The sequence below is a fragment of the Megalops cyprinoides genome, chromosome 11 (genome assembly GCF_013368585.1).
Source record: "Megalops cyprinoides isolate fMegCyp1 chromosome 11, fMegCyp1.pri, whole genome shotgun sequence".
Taxonomy (NCBI): Eukaryota; Metazoa; Chordata; class Actinopteri; order Elopiformes; family Megalopidae; genus Megalops; species Megalops cyprinoides.
In genome coordinates this window covers 33,909,856-33,929,208 of record NC_050593.1, presented here as the reverse complement: position 1 = coordinate 33,929,208, position 19,353 = coordinate 33,909,856, and the positions used below count along the sequence as shown (strand labels likewise).

General features: G+C 42.0%; 2 protein-coding genes across 2 annotated transcripts; both read right to left on the bottom strand.

The window, feature by feature from the left end:
- Positions 1-471: 471 nt before the first annotated feature.
- Positions 472-6,817, bottom strand: LOC118786131 (D-3-phosphoglycerate dehydrogenase-like). The gene is made up of 12 exons (XM_036541191.1): positions 6,680-6,817; positions 5,679-5,830; positions 5,409-5,474; positions 5,199-5,253; positions 4,954-5,052; positions 4,679-4,811; positions 4,091-4,239; positions 3,306-3,458; positions 2,596-2,734; positions 2,040-2,167; positions 1,237-1,462; positions 472-750 (listed from the first exon to the last, which is right to left on the bottom strand). Exons 1-12 carry the CDS (start codon positions 6,815-6,817, stop codon positions 596-598), a joined length of 1,593 nt encoding a protein of 530 aa, XP_036397084.1. The 3' UTR covers positions 472-595.
- A 2,138-nt stretch (positions 6,818-8,955) lies between these two features.
- Positions 8,956-12,882, bottom strand: LOC118785702 (kelch-like protein 41b). The gene is made up of 6 exons (XM_036540577.1): positions 11,683-12,882; positions 11,047-11,204; positions 10,784-10,891; positions 10,323-10,508; positions 9,659-9,805; positions 8,956-9,368 (listed from the first exon to the last, which is right to left on the bottom strand). The coding sequence occupies exons 1-6, from the start codon at positions 12,808-12,810 to the stop codon at positions 9,257-9,259; spliced, it is 1,839 nt and encodes a 612-aa protein (XP_036396470.1). The 5' UTR covers positions 12,811-12,882; the 3' UTR covers positions 8,956-9,256.
- Positions 12,883-19,353: the final 6,471 nt, after the last annotated feature.

Here is a 19,353-nt window from a genome sequence, read left to right as displayed (position 1 = left end):
TCTTTTATCCTTCTTCCAATAGGAATGCCTGCAGTTTATGCGCTGGAGGCTGCACTTAAGGAGGAGGTGGGGGTTGCCTATGCAACTCACTAAGGAAGTAGTCAAGCATATGAAAAGGCTACTACAAAAATAACGGGTGTCCCAGTAAAAAAAAAAAAAAAAAACCCAACAAGGACTGGTCTGTTTGTGATCCTTGTTTCCCAGACTGTTCTTTAATCTGGCTGTATGCTGCAGAATACTGATTTATCTTCATGTTATTAGTTATACCACATGAATACAACACTGGTAATGCACACATGGAGAGTTATCGTTTAACATTAGCTTTATTAAATTCACAATGTGGAAACTGTGGTTTACAAAACAGTGAAGTGGCTTTAGCAAACACGTATCCAACGTTCTATACCAAATATCACACATTCTGCAACTCAAACTGAGCTGAATTTCAGAGGTAGAATTTTAACAGGTGGGGAAAAAAACTACATTACGTTTCAAACAATGCTAAAGACAAGTGCCAAGCTTTAAATGCAAGACTTCTAGACTGTGGAATGCTGGAGTCAGTTCATTGGGGCTGGTGCCAAACGCTCTGTAAAGCGTTTTACACAGAGAGCTGCACGACTTCTTTCACCAGAGGCATGAGAGCACTGAGGTCCCCCAGGGGAGCGGAGAGACCCACGCAGCACCATTGCTCCCTGCTTTGAGCCGCGGAGCTGCTGAAGGACTCCATCCCCACACCTGCGGCTGCCAGCGCCCCTGCGGGACAGGTCAGATTCAAAACATCACTCGCGCTATGAATCTGTCAGAGAACGATCTTCACATGTGCAGGTTACAGATGAGCGTGTGCGCTCAGTGCCAGCATCAGGGAGGAAGAGCAGCCACACGCGAGGAAGACAGGGAGCAAGAACAAAACACAGGTGTGCACTGATGTGGAACCAAAAACAGAATTGGTTCATATCAAGTCATACCTTGCAAAAGAGGCAGCACAAGACCAAGACTACAGTTTAACTCTACTCCAGCTACATTTGAAGCAGGCCACACTCATTACAATGGGCACCATTAATCACAGCTCAAGTAAGCCAGACTTGGCCGCAGTGGTCGATACGTACATACATTTGCAAGCCTGCCTCCCTCTATACAAGAGCCAGGTGAAACAATGATCCTATCCCCTCTTGCGCAGTTGCACAGACACAGAGGTCAGAGGTGAACATACAGGAAGTGAAAAGAGGAGGGCGCTCGTACCAGTGACATCAGGCAGAAGCTGAGGCGTGGCACTGGCCCTGAAGAGCAGCAGGTTCCCGGACAGGGAGACAGGCTGCCGGAAAACACGGCCATTCAGCTCCAGCAGGACAGGAACCTCCCCCTGGACCGTGCCAGTGGCCCGGTAGCAGGAGCCATTCACAGACATCTCCACCACACAGGCTCTCTCAGACAATCCCTGGCCCGCATCGCCGTGGTTTCCAACAACCTACATAATGAACGTGTCAAGCCATTAGGACCACCATCCATACCTAACAAAGGCCTAATTTTTTTTTGTAGTGGGCTGTGTTGGAGTGCCATTCATAAATTCTTGAACATAATTTACAAATGTGTCATAGTGATAGTATGGGACAGCAGTGTGACGTAGTGGTAAGGAGCAGGGCTTGTAACAGAAAAGTTGCTGGTTCCATTCCCCACTAGCACACTGCTGTTGTACCCTTGGGCATGACCCACCATTGCCTCAGTAAAAATACCCAGCTGTATAGATGGATAAAATAATAACCGCTGCGCGTATGTATGTAGGTTGATCTGGATTACAGCATTGTCATTTAGCAGACACTGTTATGTAATGTAATGGTATATTGCTCAAACCAAAATATATGCAGGAATAAAATGGATATCTTGTTAGCTTGGTTTACACCGAGCTGCCTTAGCTGAACATGTTCCAGTATAGCAGCTTTCATCACAGCTGAGAGAGACTCACGTACTGCTAGAAAACACGTACACCAGAAAATCTCCATAACTCAAAGTTCTGCAGTAGTAATATTTTGTTAGCAACCCCATACCATGATGCCAGCCTCCTTGGCCAGGGTTAGTGCATTGATCAGGTTGGGTCCGTTCTTGGCACCATCCTTCAGCAATCCCACTGCTACTGCAGAGCCCAGGAGGTCCGCAGAGCTTTTCAGAGATTCTCCTGGTTAAGAACAAACTATTTATAAAAGCATGTAATACTAGCCAGAAACATTGTGAATTGAAAATATTGAAATCGAAAAATTCTTAAGTGAGATGGTTTTACATATGAATTTACTCTTTATTTCTGAGCAAATAAAGTTAAATATGACTTGATGTCATTCTCCATAAATTAAACAGACCTCTTTGCTGTTTTTTAATTTACTACCAAGCTGAAGAGGATAAGTCAGACTGAAAAAATCAGACCACCAGAGGGAGACATTTCACACAAACAAAGGATTCAGGCCCAGCTTGTGTCCTTAGTGCTAATCATAAGGAACAACACATCAAATTTTACAGTCCAGCAAAGTTCCGCTTTAAAATCAAAACACAGAAAAACAAAGAAGGTCTACATAACCTCAAATGCTGAGCTCCCCAGCAGCAAGCTTATACCTTGGGTTGTTATCTGCACTTGGCTGTTCGGTTGTTTAGAAGTGGTGAATGATTTCAGTACTGTGCCCAGCATCTCTGCCAGTCTGATCCACTGCTGAGACTCTGGGGAGAACGTGCTGGCCAGCACCTGGGCATTCACCTGTGTTCATACATCAAACCACGACATTCGTTACCATGGCAACAACTTCTTCTTCACACTTTTTCCACACAGACTAAAATGAAAAGATACTGTTCTGCAGTCATCAGAAGTAATGAAGAATTCTGTGGATGTCTAAGTTTGAGAACATTTGCCTTAACAGCCAGCCACTATGTTAATTAATTACCCAGGGCATAACACTGATCAGCTGAATGCTTATTCAATAAGACTCGATACATTCTAATTCTATTAAATTTGAAGAAAAATATGCATTGAAAACACAGGAAATGTGCAAAATCTAGTCATCCCAAATCACACTTATGCAAAATTATCAGTCTAAATTAAATATATTTCACTGAAAAGAAAAAGTCAAAGGCAACAAACTATGTCTTTCTTTAAAGCAAAATAACACAAAATACGTGAAGGTTCAATTCTGCATCACAATGAGGCAGCGTATGGTTATTTAGCAGACTGCAGTGGACAGTGTTACAGGGGGGCCTGCATGGAGAATGTGGATCCGGCTGAGGTCCTCCAGGGCAGGCTGACCCCCCCAACCGAAAGCGGCGGCCCTCACCGCGCCCACCAGGGCCTTGCCCTTCAGCATGTCGACGATCTGCAGGGCGATGTCCCGCCCGCAGCGTGACTGTGCCTCCCGGGTGCTGGCGCCCAGGTGGGGGCAGCTGATCACGCCGGGGTGGTTCACCAGGGCGCGGTCCGTGGGCGGCTCCTGCACGGTCCCCCAGCACCAGGAAGGGACAAAGAGTCAGCGAGTGGCTACAACAGATTTAAGAACTGACACCCAATTTTAACATCTTTCCACAGAAGGAAGAGTGCACAGAAAACCTGACGGCTAAAAATGTGAAATGCCAACGACAGTCTTGGGCAAAGAGGACAGACAGTGGAGGAAACACTGCCAACACTTCGTTGGAGGAGGGAGCAGATTTCTTTATAATTACCATTGTTTATTTTTTATACAGAGTTTGCATTCCTCTTCATCTTGGTGAACTTCTTCTTTTCACCTATAATTATCGCACTGCTACTCATACTAGTAAATTACTGTTATTATGTTTACATTACTCCCATGTCTAATCCTGCTGTGGCAATTCTGTACACTGCAAAGTCATACCAATAAAGCATAGCTTGAATCTTTGAGATCTGATCAAGAAGCAAGTAAGAGTGCCATCCCTTAAGATTACCATTAGAAAACACACTGTAACTATAGCAACAAATATGACGATTCAGGTCAGTGCGTACATCCTACACTGCATACACCAGCAGAGCCAAGTTCAGAGCTCCTGAGTGAAACTCATTTCTTTATCATTGCTGTCAGATTGAAAAAGGCATCACATGGGTGCTTACCTCCACAAACACATCAAGCCCCGCCCCTCCACACTGCCCAGACTCCAGTGCTCTGAACAGGGCGGCTTCATCAATAATGCCCCCACGCGCACAGTTCACCACCTTCACCCCCCTCTTACACTGCGCAAAGGTGCTGTCGTTCAATAACCCTGAGGATAGAAGATCTCTGATAAAAACAAAATACTGAAACAACTCATTCATTTTTATAATTCGGATATCAGTGCCTGAAAACCCCTGTTAAGAGGAATTTTAAGGCAGTAATTAAACAGAAGCAAAATTAGGCACCATGAATATTCATCATATAACTTTCAATGAACTCCCTTATACTCGTGTCTACATTTGCTATCATTTATTGTTACTATAAGTTATAAATTTGCTTAACTGTGGATGTAATTGCAACTTCATGTACCATAGAACTACACTGACAATTGCCATTCCTTACAGGATGAGGAACATCTGAAAATGTGAAAATATGAAAATGTGGACCCATACTTAGGGTATTACAAAATATGAGGAGCTAGACTAATTTTTCAAGGGTTGTCCAAATTGACAGTTGGCACACCCTTTTAGTTCCATGCTGGTGCTCACCTGTAGTTGAGGGCATGAGAGGGGTGTGTACAGTGATGTAATCACACTGAGGCCACAGCTGCTCCAGAGACATCTGGTCCACCCCCCAGGAGGCAGAGACTTCAGGAGGGGTGATGGGGTCGTAGCCAATCGTCTGTCAACACAAAACTAAACATATGAAAAGTCTGCAAATTAATTTAAAAAAACAGATACGCACTAACAGCTTCTGGATATTGTACTGCACTAGAATACCTTGCTGAAGACACAGCAAAAGACCCAGCATTTAGCGTACTGACCTTCATTCCAAAGGACTGCATTCTGGTAGCGACCTCCTTTCCGATTCGCCCAAGTCCAATTATTCCAAGAACTTTACCATGCAGCTCTGCACCCATGAACTGCAAAAGCATTAAAGCAACACTGGCATAAATCTGAGCGGTGTGACACTGACTCTAGGGTTGGAATGTTGATTAGTCATGTCTGGATAGGCACTGGAAGCCGAGCCATCTGTATTCATTTGGTGTGGGAAAAGGACCATGCCTACCTTCTTACGGTCCCAATTTCCCGCTTTCATGGACATCACAGCTTGAGGCAGGTGTCTAAGGACAAAATATTTCTCAGTAAGTCTGACCGGGCAATACAGACCCATGATACACATCATGGACCAATAAGTCCTGTATAGACAGGGGGTACAAACTCTCAGGGGTTCCCAGAGAGAGCAGTGAGCTTTAACAGAGTATCAGTTCAGTCTTACCTGGAGAGACTCACCAACAGTGCACATGTCAGCTCAGCAGCACTGATAGTGTTGCCACTAGGGGTGCTAGACAAAACAAAATCAATTTAATACATTCACTTAGACCTAGTGACAGCGTTACTGGTGCACAGAAAAAACAAGGACGAATATCAACAGGTGAACATGTGCACTGCACATCATTTAGACTGCCCGTAAAAGACTGGACATTCATGACAAGCAACAGTAAAAATGTAAAGATGTATGAACTGTAATCTGTGCACTTTCCCTTACTTCATGACAATAATGCCCTTTTTAGTGGCTGCATCCACGTCCACGTTGTCAACGCCGGTCCCGGCTCGGCCGATGATCTTGAGGTTACCAGCCGCGTTGATGACGTCAGCGGTCACTTTCGTGGCAGATCGCACCACTAGACCTTCATAATCCTTAATAAATAAACGAAACTATCACTTTAAACAGATTGCATCGTTTAAAATGATCGGGTTTGGTATCTGTATAACCCTTTGTATTTAAAGTAATTGTTGTGGCGTTCTCGCATCATTTCTGAAAACATTTTAGCTAACTGATGGCCATCCCCGTCTCATGGGCTAACTGCATGCTTTACGAATTGACTTTGCATCCAGCCACAATAGCGGGGATCAAAGCAGCTCTCTGACTTCTGCAAATAAAACAGCCCATCTATTAAAAAAGTTCTGCAGAGACACAATCAATGGACCTGATATCAAAAGTGACCAGGGCGCGTGACATCAACTAACGTCAACAGTGAAAACACAATAGCTGTGGGTGACAAGCAAACCTGCTGTTGCATCAGATTAGATAAGCGATGTCAGTGCTGTTACAGCAACTTCAAATTGCGAGAAATCTCAAAACTTTGGCAAACTAACAATTTGCTAGTTCTGTCTAGAAGAAATGTTTGACAAACATCAGAACAAGTGTAAACCCACTACCTACATTAGCTAGCTAATGCCGTGTGATGCATCTGACAGTTAGCTAAAGCCACTAGCTGCGATGGGATGTTTTATCATGAGACAGTTGGTGCGCTGTTTAAAGATTCAGCGAGCTACGCATTTACCAGGCCACTTTAAAATACGAGACTAATCGGCACAAAACCGGAGCTGGAAATGATACAGGTGCATGCTTTGCTGAGATTTTGCCACTAACTGACAAATTTAACTTGCTATCGAACATTACAGCGCTAGCAAGCAACAGCAGGCTAAGGTTACGTTTGATGCCAGTTTGTGTTTGTTGGCTAGGAAACTAGGCTGCTCAACTACCTTAATTTCAGCCATCAGCTCATCCTTGGTCATGTTCTGTCTGTCCGTGACCTGGATGCCATTCTCTTGCAGAATCTTCTTACAGCAAGGATCGACACTTTCACTGATTAAAATCCGTTTGATGGACACCGGGGCCATTTTTGCACCCGGAGATTTTCGGCAGGAGAGAACGCTTTTCGAACGAATGGTCCCCGCTGCGTAACTTCCTAAAACAAGTGGACTCTTGTGAATTCGCCTGTGGGCCTGCACGCTGCCCCTCGCCCAGTGACACCGCCCCTATTCCATCCGAACACATCTTCATCTCCAGGTTTAACCATGTGAAAATGGGAGTGGCGTGGACACTCTCCCCTAAGAAACAGCTAGACGACTGGGAATAGTCCTCGGTCATCCCAGGGAAATTAACTTCGTGCCAGGCCGTAACTTTTCGTGCTTTGGACAGAATCAGGCATATATTAATATTCTTGGTTATGTCAATGCCTTGAGATTGTAGCCTTGTTCTGTATCTCATTCGAAATAAATCCACTGGAAAAAATAATGGAAGATGTGCTTGGTCATCTAATTAAAAGGACAAATGCCAACAAATATGACAAGAAGTTGTGAGGAGGATTCCAACTCATATGGCAAGAAGAACCTTTTTTATTATTCATTTCGTTTAATAGAAGTAATCTTGAAACTTACACAGATGTTATGCAAATTTAGCAAGGCCTTGAGGATGAATCAGAGCTAACTAAAGTTACATTAACACATGAGGCTGTGACGAGCAGATCTGATCTATCTCGTGAGGTGACCCACAGCTAAAAGCCCCATATTACTCTAATACGCACTTGCAGTAGCAAATATCGGGCTGTCAATATTTGCAACAGATCTGTTTAACTAATAATTGTGAATTAAAGGTTATAAGATTATCCTTGTTCACTGTTGATTTGAAATCTAATGATTTTATCTAAAGCAAACGCAATTTGGCTGTATTTGAAACACATTTGGCAAGTTTATTACATTTCCAAGAATCACTGGAAATTACATTTTTAATCTGTTTTGACTTCTCTAATTTTAAACGTATTCCACCACAGAGTATTAAAACCAAGTGGAGATATGACAGATAATATTACATTCTTATTTCAAAACAAAGCAACCTTTGTAATATTGTTTCCCAGTATTCTTCATATTATAAAGCTAAACATTTTCAGTTACAGCAAGTACACTTTAAAGTTTTACCGCTGGTGGATTCAAATGAACAGAATTACTAAGTGGATGCATACATACACACTCACGAACACAAAAACTTCTCTCTGCATGTATTGTGAGTAATTATTTAGAATAAAGATAGCATAAGGAAAGCTTTTATTCAAATGAAAAGCGGGGCTTCACAAATATCACGCAAACATATTGGTAGACAAGTTATAAGAATGGCCAGAAAAAAAAAACTGGCTGCATAATATATCAATTTTATTTCACATGAACTCTTATTGAACATCAGTAGTTTCAGCATAAAAGCAGTTGTTGTCCGCCAGACCCCTCTGTCTGTCACATTCTGGTACTGCTGACTTGTCTCCTGGCAGCGGCTGACTGTTTCTCTGTGGGTGTGAAACAAGGAGTTTTCTCTGTGTATTTCCTAGCCAGGAAAAACTCCCAGTGGGAATTAATCATAGAAATGTCTCATATCAAAGCGAGTGGTCTTTCTGTTCCACAGGGAATGATGCCACAACACAATGACAAGAGATTTAAAAGGCAGTCATAGTCTGTTATAGTCAGCAACTCAGTGACTGCGCTAAATAGTTTCATCAATCCAATTCAACACCAAATCAAAATAATGGTTGCGGGTGCTCTTCGAGGTATTATTTGTGCTGGAGGATTGGTGCCCTGATTATTCACTTGTGGAATAACCATGTTAGCTGCTATGCTTTATTTTTAATTACATAAAGGTGGATGCATTGTTGAATCCAAATAGAATGGAATGAATTCCCTCCAGTCCAACTCTCAGATGAGATTCTTGGATTTCTCCAGTTGCCCTTACATTTAAAAACAGGTCATCGTCAAGTCTTCTTCGTTATTTAACATTTATTCTTTTCTTGTTTAACATATTTTCTCCTGTTAGCATACCCGCACCGACTGCTTTGTGTCATGTGTTGGACCTTCATGCAAGGTGTAAATTCAGTTTAAAAAAAATCATGCTTGTAAGTTCTGTTCCATCACAGAGATCAGCTGTCTTCTGGTATGCCGCGGTGCTTAGCAAAGACAATGAATTTGTTCTAAAATATCATGGAAAAACACGTGAGTGTAATTTACAAATGTTTATTTTACAAAAAGGCACTAAAACAGTCCAGTGGAATTAAGTTCTATCAGAAATAACAACTTAAACTATGTGTTGAGGCAGTTTCTTCCCCCCCCCTCCCCCAGGTCTAGCTGAGTACAGAGAAGAGTTCACTTAAAACACAGTGTACGGTGTCCTGCTTAGGCTACTCATCTGTAATGCACAGTTCTGAGCTAAAGAACATGTTCTGATCAATGAGCTGGTGCTGCAGAGTGCTCTGGGCTGTAGGGTGTTGGTTCCGGGGTACAGGTGTTGAGGCGCTGTGTTCAGAGCTTGGGCATCTTGGCCGCGTTGAGGCGCATGGGGACGCAGGACGACCCCGAGGCATAGCGCATTTCCCTCAGCATCCCAGCCCACTGTTTCTTGTCCTCCTCATACCTGTCACAAGGACAACCCCAAAAAGTGAATGACGAGTCTCTCGTTGTCTGCGCCGGCGACTCAGAGTTAACACTTCAAAGGCAAAAGAAGAATTAAGCTAAAACATTCACAGTGATGATAGGCACATTTTTGAATGTTTTAAGATTAAACTAGGTCAGCCCCTGATCCCTGACACAGCTCCTTTTAGAAAGTTCACCGTCCTGCCAAATGTGTGAATTATGAAGCACTGACAGCACGCTGTGAATTGCATATGGAGTAACCCTTTCTTTCTTTTATGAGCGAAAACTTACTGCCAGATGTCGGTGACCTCGGCGGGAGCGCATTCTTTGTTCTCCATCTGGACCATGGCGAAGCCTCCGACAGCGTACAGGGCCCCACCGCTGCTGACCAGGTTCACTGAGCTCCTCTCCTGAGGGAACTCTGCAAAGGTATCCCACCTGAGAGAGAGAGAGAGAGAGAGAGAGAGAGAGAGAGAGAGAGAGAGAGAGGGAGAGGGAGGGGGAGGGGGAGGGGGATCAAACCACACATCATGCAGTATGAATGCAGACCCCCGCAAGTTTCACACACTGTACATGAGCCTCTCGCATTTGTTCCGAGCGTCAGGCTCCCGAGCTCAGCCCCGACAATCTCACACATGTGATAGTGGAAGTCATAAAAGAAGGAAGTTATAGTGCTTGCAGCCCAACACAGAGGACACTAGACCATTACCATTGCACCTTTTCGAAAAGCAAGTAGCCATCATCTCTGGTTTCAGTACTAACACATTATCTGCATTTCACTAGAGATTTCCATGGTTATAAATACTGATACATTGTTGTTACCTTCGGAAGCTCTGTAAAGGTAAAGCTCAATCACTTAGCAAACACAGCTGTAAAGTACTGTATCAAGAATAGGAAGGCATAAACTGCCCGTGCACTTGAGTTATTTTCTGTGGGAAGAATGCGTGAAACATACTTGTTGGCTCCGATGTCGTAGATTTCGGATGCAGCTGTGAGCCCCTCTTCATTCATCCCTCCAGAGACTATGATTTTGCCGTTATGAATGACGGCCCCGAACATCGCTCTGGCTGTCTTCATAGCGGCCAGCTCCCTCCACTCTGACTTCTTGTGGTTGTACACGAACATCTTGTTGATGGTTTTGCTGTTGCATTGTTGGCAAAGAATTCCAAAAAAAAGCATTACCTTAAAACTGTGTTTTTAAGCCAGAACATCTGTAATTCTCTTGTCATACTTCAACACACACACACACACTCTCTCTCTCTCATATTTACATATATAATTGCCAGTTATGTATTTTAATGTATTATTTTAAAGCTCGAAAAGGCCCATGGCATTGTACAGTTCTCAGTTTGCAGACTGATGAAACTCCAACAGCTGGAAGTCACACCATGTGCTCAGCACATGTAGGGGACTCACTTGTCATCCGTCTTTCCTCCGATGCAATACACTAGGCCATTATGTGAGACCACGGAGTGCCCGTGGATCTGCAGGGGCAGCTTTTTGGTTTCATACCACCTCATTTTCCTGAAGGACACATGGAAATGAAAAAACAGAGGTTTTAACCCTACCTGAAGGAAGGAAACTGCATTCTCTCATGTGTAATTCATTAAACTAAGCATAACTCTGTGCAAGCATGAAACGGGAAAATGGTGAACTGATTTTTTTTAAGCCATTCTTACTCGACGTCGTAGCACATCACAGAGTCGAGAGACTCATTAGTTTGGAGATCCTTTCCAGCCACAGCGAAGATGAGGTTTTCGGATTCTCCCATGCCAAACAGACATCTGGGAGAGGGCATTGGAGGAAGAGCGATCCATTCAGCAGCAAGGCTGTCCAGCTGGAATGGAGGCACACAGTTAGGGCTTGGGAGTGCCCTTTCTGAGCGGTATGATTCAAATCATACTTTGCTGTAACTGCTAGACTTAAAGAATTTCATAGAAGAAATTCATTCAATGCTGCATTATGGCATTATGACATTATGAAACCCCAAATATGATAAAATTAAGCGTGGAATTTACAAGTGTGGTGTACTTGTAAGAAGCAGGGCTCCTAACTGAAAGGTTCCTGGTTGAATTCCCTGCTGGAGCGCTGCTGTTGTACCCTTGGGCAAAGTTTTTAACCCACCATTGGCTCAGTAAATATTCAGCTGTATAAATGTATAAAACTGTAACCAATGTAAGTCACTCTGGTTAAGAACGTCTGCTAAATGACAATAAATATAATGCAATGTAACATGTTGTAATGTTTTAAACTTAGAGTAGCTGGATAGAGTATAATCTAAAAAAGTATAAAAAGAAAAAAGCGTAGGTGATTACCTGGTAGAAGTAGCACTGCAGTGGGTTTTCCTTGTTCTCCTCGTCCACAAACAAGCCCCCGAGGACGTAGAGCTCATTCTTCTTCGAGGTCAGGCTGACATGATTCCGGGGTATCTGCTCAGCCATGGCGGCCAGGAAGCACTCGTTCTCGTTGGCGTCGTAGGCCACCGCGGCCGTGTCATTGATCATCAGAACCAAGTCTCTGCAGAACATGCCGTGCCTGCGGATGTCGTTCAGGTAACCAGGCAAAAGCTCGTCCTCCTCCCCAGCGTCCCCGTTCACACCTGCCTCCTCTCCCGCCTCTCCTTCCTTCTTCTTCTCCTTTTTCTTCTTCTCGGGGAGCTTCCCGGCGAAGGCGTCCTTGATGACCCGGATTTTTTTTTGGAGCTCCGGGTCGGCCTTGATGATGTCGTCCGTCTCCACCTTCTCCTTGAAGTACTTCTCCGGCAGCAGGCGGAAGCGGATGCATTCGAAGGCGTCGTTCAGGGTCTTGACTCGCGTCTCCTTGTCACTCCTGATCCACCTCATCAGAGACTCAAACACCACCTCCTCCTTCTCCACATTCAGAGAGTCCCCACCGATGATGGCAAAGAGCTCATGAGGAGCCAGCTGGAGGAAGTCCTCCTCCTTGGACAGGATCTCGAAGCGGTCGGCGATGTAGTTCCGGGCGGCCACCGCCAGCCGAGGGCAGTTAAGAACCAGCCCCAACCGGAATATGGCCAAGCAGTTACCCAGGGAGAGCTTCCTCTGCAGGTAGTTCACACACGCGGTGAACACCGAGGGGATCTGGAAGCGGTTGGCCACCACGAAAATATCCTGCACGTTGTCGTCCGTCAGGTCAATGTCCGCCGAGTACAGGTACTGTATGATCATGTCCATGATTGTGGGGTCCACGTTCTCCAGAACGACCTCTTTGCTGTCCAGCTCCTTGCCATCCTCAGAGAAGAAGAGCTCCCTGAAGTACGGGCTGCAGGCAGCCATGATAACCCTGTGGCACGGAAAGCTGCGGTCTCCCACTTTGAGCGTGCAGTCCACTAACTTGTTCTCGTTAAGGAGCTCCTTCAGGCCGTCCTGGAGGAGGGTGCTCTGGTAGAGGCGCAGGTCTTCCTTTAAGGTTTTGGGGTCCATTCTGGTGGGAACGTGGCTGGTGGAGGGGCGACGGGAGCCGTAGTTCTCGGCACACGGTTCAGGCTGGAAAAGGCAGAGAGACGTAGTGAGCCCAGCCTGAAGCTCCTGCAATTTAATCCTGCCCCGCTAAATATAGCCCCCCACCCCAGCCTGCAGGAATGCAGGTTAGCCAAATTGGAAAGTAGTCCCTACTCCTGCAGCTGTCCCAGACTGAAGGAGCCAACTGTGGACCTTCGTCACAATTGAAATTCAGCCGAAACAGTCTGATATGGTTTGTTAGGAAATAAAACTTTCAATAATACTTAATAATGGTTTGGACTTGATGATGATTGAATTTAGCATAGTTGTTCAGTTCAGGGTGGTATATCCATTAAGACTGGAACACTGGCCTCCTTTACAATAAGTGATTTTTTTTTTTGCTGCTAATCCTTATTCACACATTTTGACTTAAATAGTTGAGTTTGATTTATATTTTGAGTTTAAAGATCTGGATCTTTTGGTCATTTCAGTATAAAAAGGCATATAAACCATCTGATTTCACTAACGCTGACACTGTAAAACCAAGATGCACCTACAGGTTGCGTGAGAAAACAGATATGCTTTCCTTAAAAATGTAACATAAAAATAGTGAGCAGAGTAGCAGAGTACTATAGCAGTAAGAGTGGGGAGGACGAGGTGAAGGGCACTTCTGTGCAGTTTGGTTCCTCTGGGACCATCGATCTGAACGAATCTCAAAGCACCAATGACAACAAAAGAACAACCAGTTCTTTCCGGTTCCAGTTCAATCCAGGTCTCTCGGCGAAAGGGATCGCCAGATCACTTTAAAATGTGAACTCCTTCTGCCCCTCACACATCAGGTACACTGAACCTAGCGTGCCAGTGTGAGTGGTTTGAGGAGACTCACTTCAGGGTCAAAGAGCAGCTGCTACAACAGGTGACGGCCAGTTTACCCCTCTGTAATAGACTTCAGTCCTATCGGCAGGTTTGTAAATAGCCTCTGGATCATTATTCGCAGTGATTCACGCCGCTCTGAACCAAATGATTCAGTTTCCATGCACAGCATTGACCTGTTAAACATTTACAAAGACAAAATAAATTTTAGTTTTTAAGTTTTAACAATTTAGGTTGTTAAATGTCTATATCTGAGTTCTTATATTACAATTCTTATATTATAACATTATAAATAACTCTAATTGACAGCATATTTTGTGAAACTGAAATTATGAAATGAGTTACGTTAGTCCTACAACACAGATAAACACTGATTTGTGGTCTTGCTGATTAAATTAAGAAATAGTACACACATTAATCCTTTAAAGTAATAATAATCGTAAGTAGATGGAACTACACATTAAATCAAGGCAGACGTCAGAGGCAGCCTAGATCATGTTAGGGGAGCACCTTGTCATGTTTCTCTCGTTTAGCGCAATGCTTTAGTAAGCTGCTATTTTAGGAGTGTGAAAAATGGAGGGGTGGCTCGGTGTTTGCGCGGTCATTCTGTGATATCGCACACTGACTGTGAAAGCATCACTATGCCTCCCTGGCTCAGTGTTCACGGGATCAGGGCTGTTCCAACCTCAGATCCACCATTGGCTGAGGGTGGAATTACAGCAATACATAATAATAATGATCTTTGCAGTTACTGCCTTAGCATTGGTCACAAGTGGACACACACTGGACCCTTCATGCTTTGATGGGCACCGTTATTGATACTTATTGTCAGAAATTCAGTGATGAATAGAGATTCGGTATAAATTTAAATATAATTCTTTTCGTCTTAGAAGAGAAAAAGCATTTAAGGAACAGCAAGATTTTGTTATGTGAAACTGTACGGTAAAGCAATCCCAGCCATACATATTGAACATGCTGTACCTACTTCATTCCCTGCCAGCCCCAGTCACCTGCCTAAACCCAATCACACACGTAAGTGTGGTGTGCAGATTTGGGGAAAGTAAACACACCAGTTCAAACTGAAATGCCATGTAGCTCTATTAATGCGTTTCATGTCTCACACTAATAGCTTCTGTGTCCCCTATATAACTGTCCATCTATTAAAGGTGCATTCCACATATAAAACATGAATACCAAAGTAACACTTCAGCTAAAAAAATGCTTCCGGGAGATCTAAAGGTTCTTGTTTATTAAGATGGGGAGAAGCAGGACTGTGTTTGGGTTCAAAGTCAGCGAGGGGTTAGAAAGACATAGCCTCACCCCTACCGTACAGTACAGTACAAATACGGACTCTTTGGAAAAACAATCTGCGTCCAGTAGTTGTACAGGGTAGCTTAAAACACTGATATATTAATAAATGAAATGCACCACTATAGCTCCTAACACTTTAAACATGTACATGCTTTCTTTCTTTCGCTCAGATGTGACAGGACAGTCTTAGGACACTGTACAAATGACAGGAATAATATCATGACTATCTTTCCATTCGACACCCCTGACAGAATCGTGGCAAGGAAATCTGATATAGTCATGATGAGCTATGCTAGTACTGCAAGCTGTCGCTACAGTCAAACCATCATGTGTATTTATATATTTACAGAGGTATAACAAACAAAATTATCCTCTGAAGACTATGCCACTAGTGCCAGGCCAACCTTGATGAAATACCTTCAGTAGAAAAAAAAGTTATATAATACTGTATAAGTTTCCATATTTACACATCCACACCTTTTAAAGTATATTATACTTTGCAAATGCAAGGAAAAAAATTCCAGGGACAAGTGGAAAGTAGCCAAAAACAAACGAGTGAAAACCATTTAATAAGCTGTGGGTCACATTTAAATTAATTGTCAGGCAACAGACAAGAGCAGAATCAAACCTCAAAACAGAGGCTGAAAGGATTGTTGTCATATTATTGCTTGAATGTACAATCAGCAGATGAAGAGGGCTGGCTTTGAAGACCCATTCATACAGCTGAGCCAAGCCATTCACTTATTGGTTATAAACAGGGCTCTGCATTTCCTGTGTCTTTAGTTTGAAACGTGTGATCCAGTCCTTTCACAACAGGGTGCTGACACAGCTGACCACAATGTACACAATCATCCAGTAGCTGTAACTTAGTGGTCTCAGTTAGTGATTTAATTACCACCCATTAAAGCTGTGAATTGTCAATTGGCTGAATTTTATTCGATAGTCCTTTGTATATCCTTTTATCAGTATGATTATGTATTTACTATCTAATGAAAATAATTTGTAAACTGGTTATTCTGTCATTGGAGCTGAATAAGAGAAAACTTTGCATAGACGTGATAGACTTTTTTTTTACAGTGATCATGTTTTGACAAAAATAGATGGAGATTATATTGTTGAAAAACATTACCTCTCTTTGTCTTCTATTAAAACTTGACTGCTTTTCTTTTATTTTCCTGTTATGTGTTTTTTCTGACTGTATGAAATGTTAGCTCCAGGATCCCAAGGCCATTTACTGACCATTGTTATATACAGAAAAAAAAAGTTCAAAACATTGTTCGAAATAAACACATATGCTGAGTTGTGATTGAAAAAAACAGAATAAGGTCCAGTGTAACAACACAAGGTTAAGCATCAAATTACCATTAATCTGTTGATCAAATGCATTAATAATAATAATGAATAATATCCAATTAACTTGTTTGATGATTGACACTTAAAGCAACTCCTGGTGAATTTCAAAGAATTACAGGTTTTATAAGCAGGGTGCAGGGAAAAAAAGGGCCCTGGAGACAATGAATGTTTCCAGAATCATGAAAAATCTTTTTTTTTTATCCTTAACTTGATCAAATAAGACACATATGTGTAGTACATATGGACCACAGATCTGCAGCTTGTTTCTAGAAGGGGGCTGGCAGCATTTTTAGATTTAGAGAACAGCGGATACGTGTCGTGTTTATTGCCAAAAATAATTCTCTGACTAAGCTGTAAGGGGAAGTATGGAGTGTCTTATGTGTAATTTAAGAGAGAGGGTAGGGACAGTAAGAGCATGAAAGAGAGGCATGTTCATGCTCAGAAAATATGACATTTGAAAAAGGAAAGTGATTAACAACAGGAATTACTACTTCCAGGGCCAATTACTGAACCTGAAAGATTGCACTGTCTTGCAATGTTAGGCCATGGACCATGGCATTATGGCACTGAGAGTCACACAGGGTCAAACAAGGCCCTGGATGGAATTAGAGTAGACAGACAGAAATGACCATGTGTTATCCAGGACTTACTGATATATCCATGAAACAAAAAGGTACAAAAAGGTACATGCCAGGTCAGCCCTTGCTTAAAGGTTCAAACATTAATGGTTGAATTGTATGATACAAAGGAATGATATAAACTAATCTGTCTCAAAGAAAAGCTATACAATGTAATATTAGATACCATTATCCAGCTATACTGCAGATATTTGATAAAATGCTTTCCCCCCACTTCCATGGCCAGACACAGAGAAGGTCACATGGCAGGACGAAGCAACTCCATTTTAGCCAGCAGAGGGCAGCTACTCCCCTTAAAATTGTATAGTTACTGGTCCTGAGACACAATTTTAAGAAAAGACAATGCAAGAGTAGCCTTTTCCAGATCGCTTACAGTATATAACTTACAAAATCACATCATGTACTTTTATACTTTTTTGTCTCCTATATCATTGTATTTCCTCTCATTTTGTTAGAAATCAAGATAATTCTGTGCTTAACAAACAGTAAAACCGAACTACATAAAATCACAATTTTCTTTTATAAAAATTAAAGTACAAAAACAAAAACACAAACAATAAAACCAACATTACAAAGACATTTGCATTCTCAAAGGTACAAACTTATTTTTGATGAAAACAAACTGGTTAAAATATATATAAAAATATACATGAAAGAACAGAAATAAGCCTCTTGGAAATGGTGTTACTTTTTCTCTATAAAAGGATCTCGATAATGTGTTTTTTAACAAAATAATATGTCATGTATGTATACAGCATAACATATGTCTATTCAGAGGATCTTTTTAATGCATTAGTTTTACAGTAGAAATCATTTCACAACACACTTGTATAGAAAAAGACTGAGAGATGCAGAATTTGTCTGAACAGCGTGTGAAATTGTTGGTTATGTTCTTTCTTACTGTGTTCATTGTGGAGACATATTAGCCATTATCTTGCTGTATTAAACCATTAACGTAATAAGTAATTATGTGTGATATTAAAGGAACTGCAGCACAAGTTCAGTTATCATACACCACTTTCCTAACTGATTAAAACTGTAACACTAAACTTAACCTAAAGCAAGTGTTCATTGATAATGTTGTACAGCTACTCATTCCAGTTTTTAGGTCTATATTTTAGTTGTTGTGGCCAAACTGGAAAACCTAAGCTGATTAATCATAAGTCTGAAGTAGGTTCACACTGGACACTGTCTGTCCCACACAAGTGCTTTCAAGTGGGTATTGACAAAAAACAGCATGGTTTTGACCCCAAGATAAAGCTACCTCTGACAGGCTGAATTATTCATTTGCTGGTAAATAGCTAGTTAGCTACAGCCAAATGTTGGGTCTGCTGTTTTCCATTATGAAGACTAATAACAATAATCAAGTGAGGAAATAAGATGAAACATTTTTTTATCAAGTGCTGAGGCAAATGACAGATTGCTTTGATAATACACTCATTGAATATTAAGACTGACACTTACCATCTACATTATAGCAGTATAGTATATTGTATATATTGAATAACAAGCAATAATATTCTGTAGTTTGTTTTGATGTACATTTTGGGGGTTCAGAAGTGACATGTAATGTCAATCAGTACTTTCTTTTCTTTTTTTTTAATAAAAAATTACAAAGCACAATTTAAGATTATATTTACTCCAGTGTATTTTGGGAAATGTACAGGTCCAAATGTATGTACCTGGCAAACTAGTTGTACCAATTAAGTAAGGGGAGTAGGCTGGAACCTAAACAAGTATATAAAGTCCTGCCAAAAACTGCATTCAACACCTCTGGTCTAACCCACACATGAAAAATTTTATTTAAATACGGGCTCCCAGAGAAACAACAAAGTTGTCATTCATGGAAGAAGTTAAACTGTCATCTGGAATGTCCAAAAATGAATGAATAAAGCCAGGATACCTATATGCGAGGTAAAGTGGGTATCAAAAAGGTTGCATTTACTGCACAATATTAACAGTACAGGGCAGCTTGACTTTGTAGGGATGTATTCCCTGATAGGCCAGCACCAATTCAATCTCCCAGCTCATCCAACCATTTAGGTAACTGAAGTCTCAGGATGACCAGAACCAGAATCCTTCAAGTTTGTCTTGTCAAATACTGTGAAGCCATGACTTTTACAATGAGATTTTCAGTTTTGTCCCTGAAAACAGACCCAAACAGATCAGAGGTAACTAAAACAACCGAGAGACCTCACAGATTTGCTTGAAGAAAAACTCCAGTAAAAATGGAAAAATGGATCTGTTTTATGAAGTATAACATAAGCATATAGCATGAGGTACTTATGTGCACAATTGGACATTCAGCCCTGTTTTCTGTAAAACTAGAACATTTCTGGATGAGAAAAGT

Excerpts from the sequence above, each read along its gene's own strand:
- LOC118786131 (XM_036541191.1), bottom strand. The coding sequence starts at position 6,817 with ATGGCCCCGGTGTCCATCAAACGGATTTTAATCAGTGAAAGTGTCGAT. Across the intron at positions 5,831-6,679 it reads AGCTGATGGCTGAAATTAAG|GATTATGAAGGTCTAGTGGT; the intron begins GTAGTTGAGCAG and ends TTATTTATTAAG. Across the intron at positions 3,459-4,090 it reads GGCTTGATGTGTTTGTGGAG|GAGCCGCCCACGGACCGCGC; the intron begins GTAAGCACCCAT and ends GGGACCGTGCAG.
- LOC118785702 (XM_036540577.1), bottom strand. The coding sequence starts at position 12,810 with ATGGACCCCAAAACCTTAAAGGAAGACCTGCGCCTCTACCAGAGCACC. Across the intron at positions 11,205-11,682 it reads TGCAGTGCTACTTCTACCAG|CTGGACAGCCTTGCTGCTGA; the intron begins GTAATCACCTAC and ends CCTCCATTCCAG. Across the intron at positions 10,509-10,783 it reads GGAGGAAAGACGGATGACAA|CAAAACCATCAACAAGATGT; the intron begins GTGAGTCCCCTA and ends ACAATGCAACAG.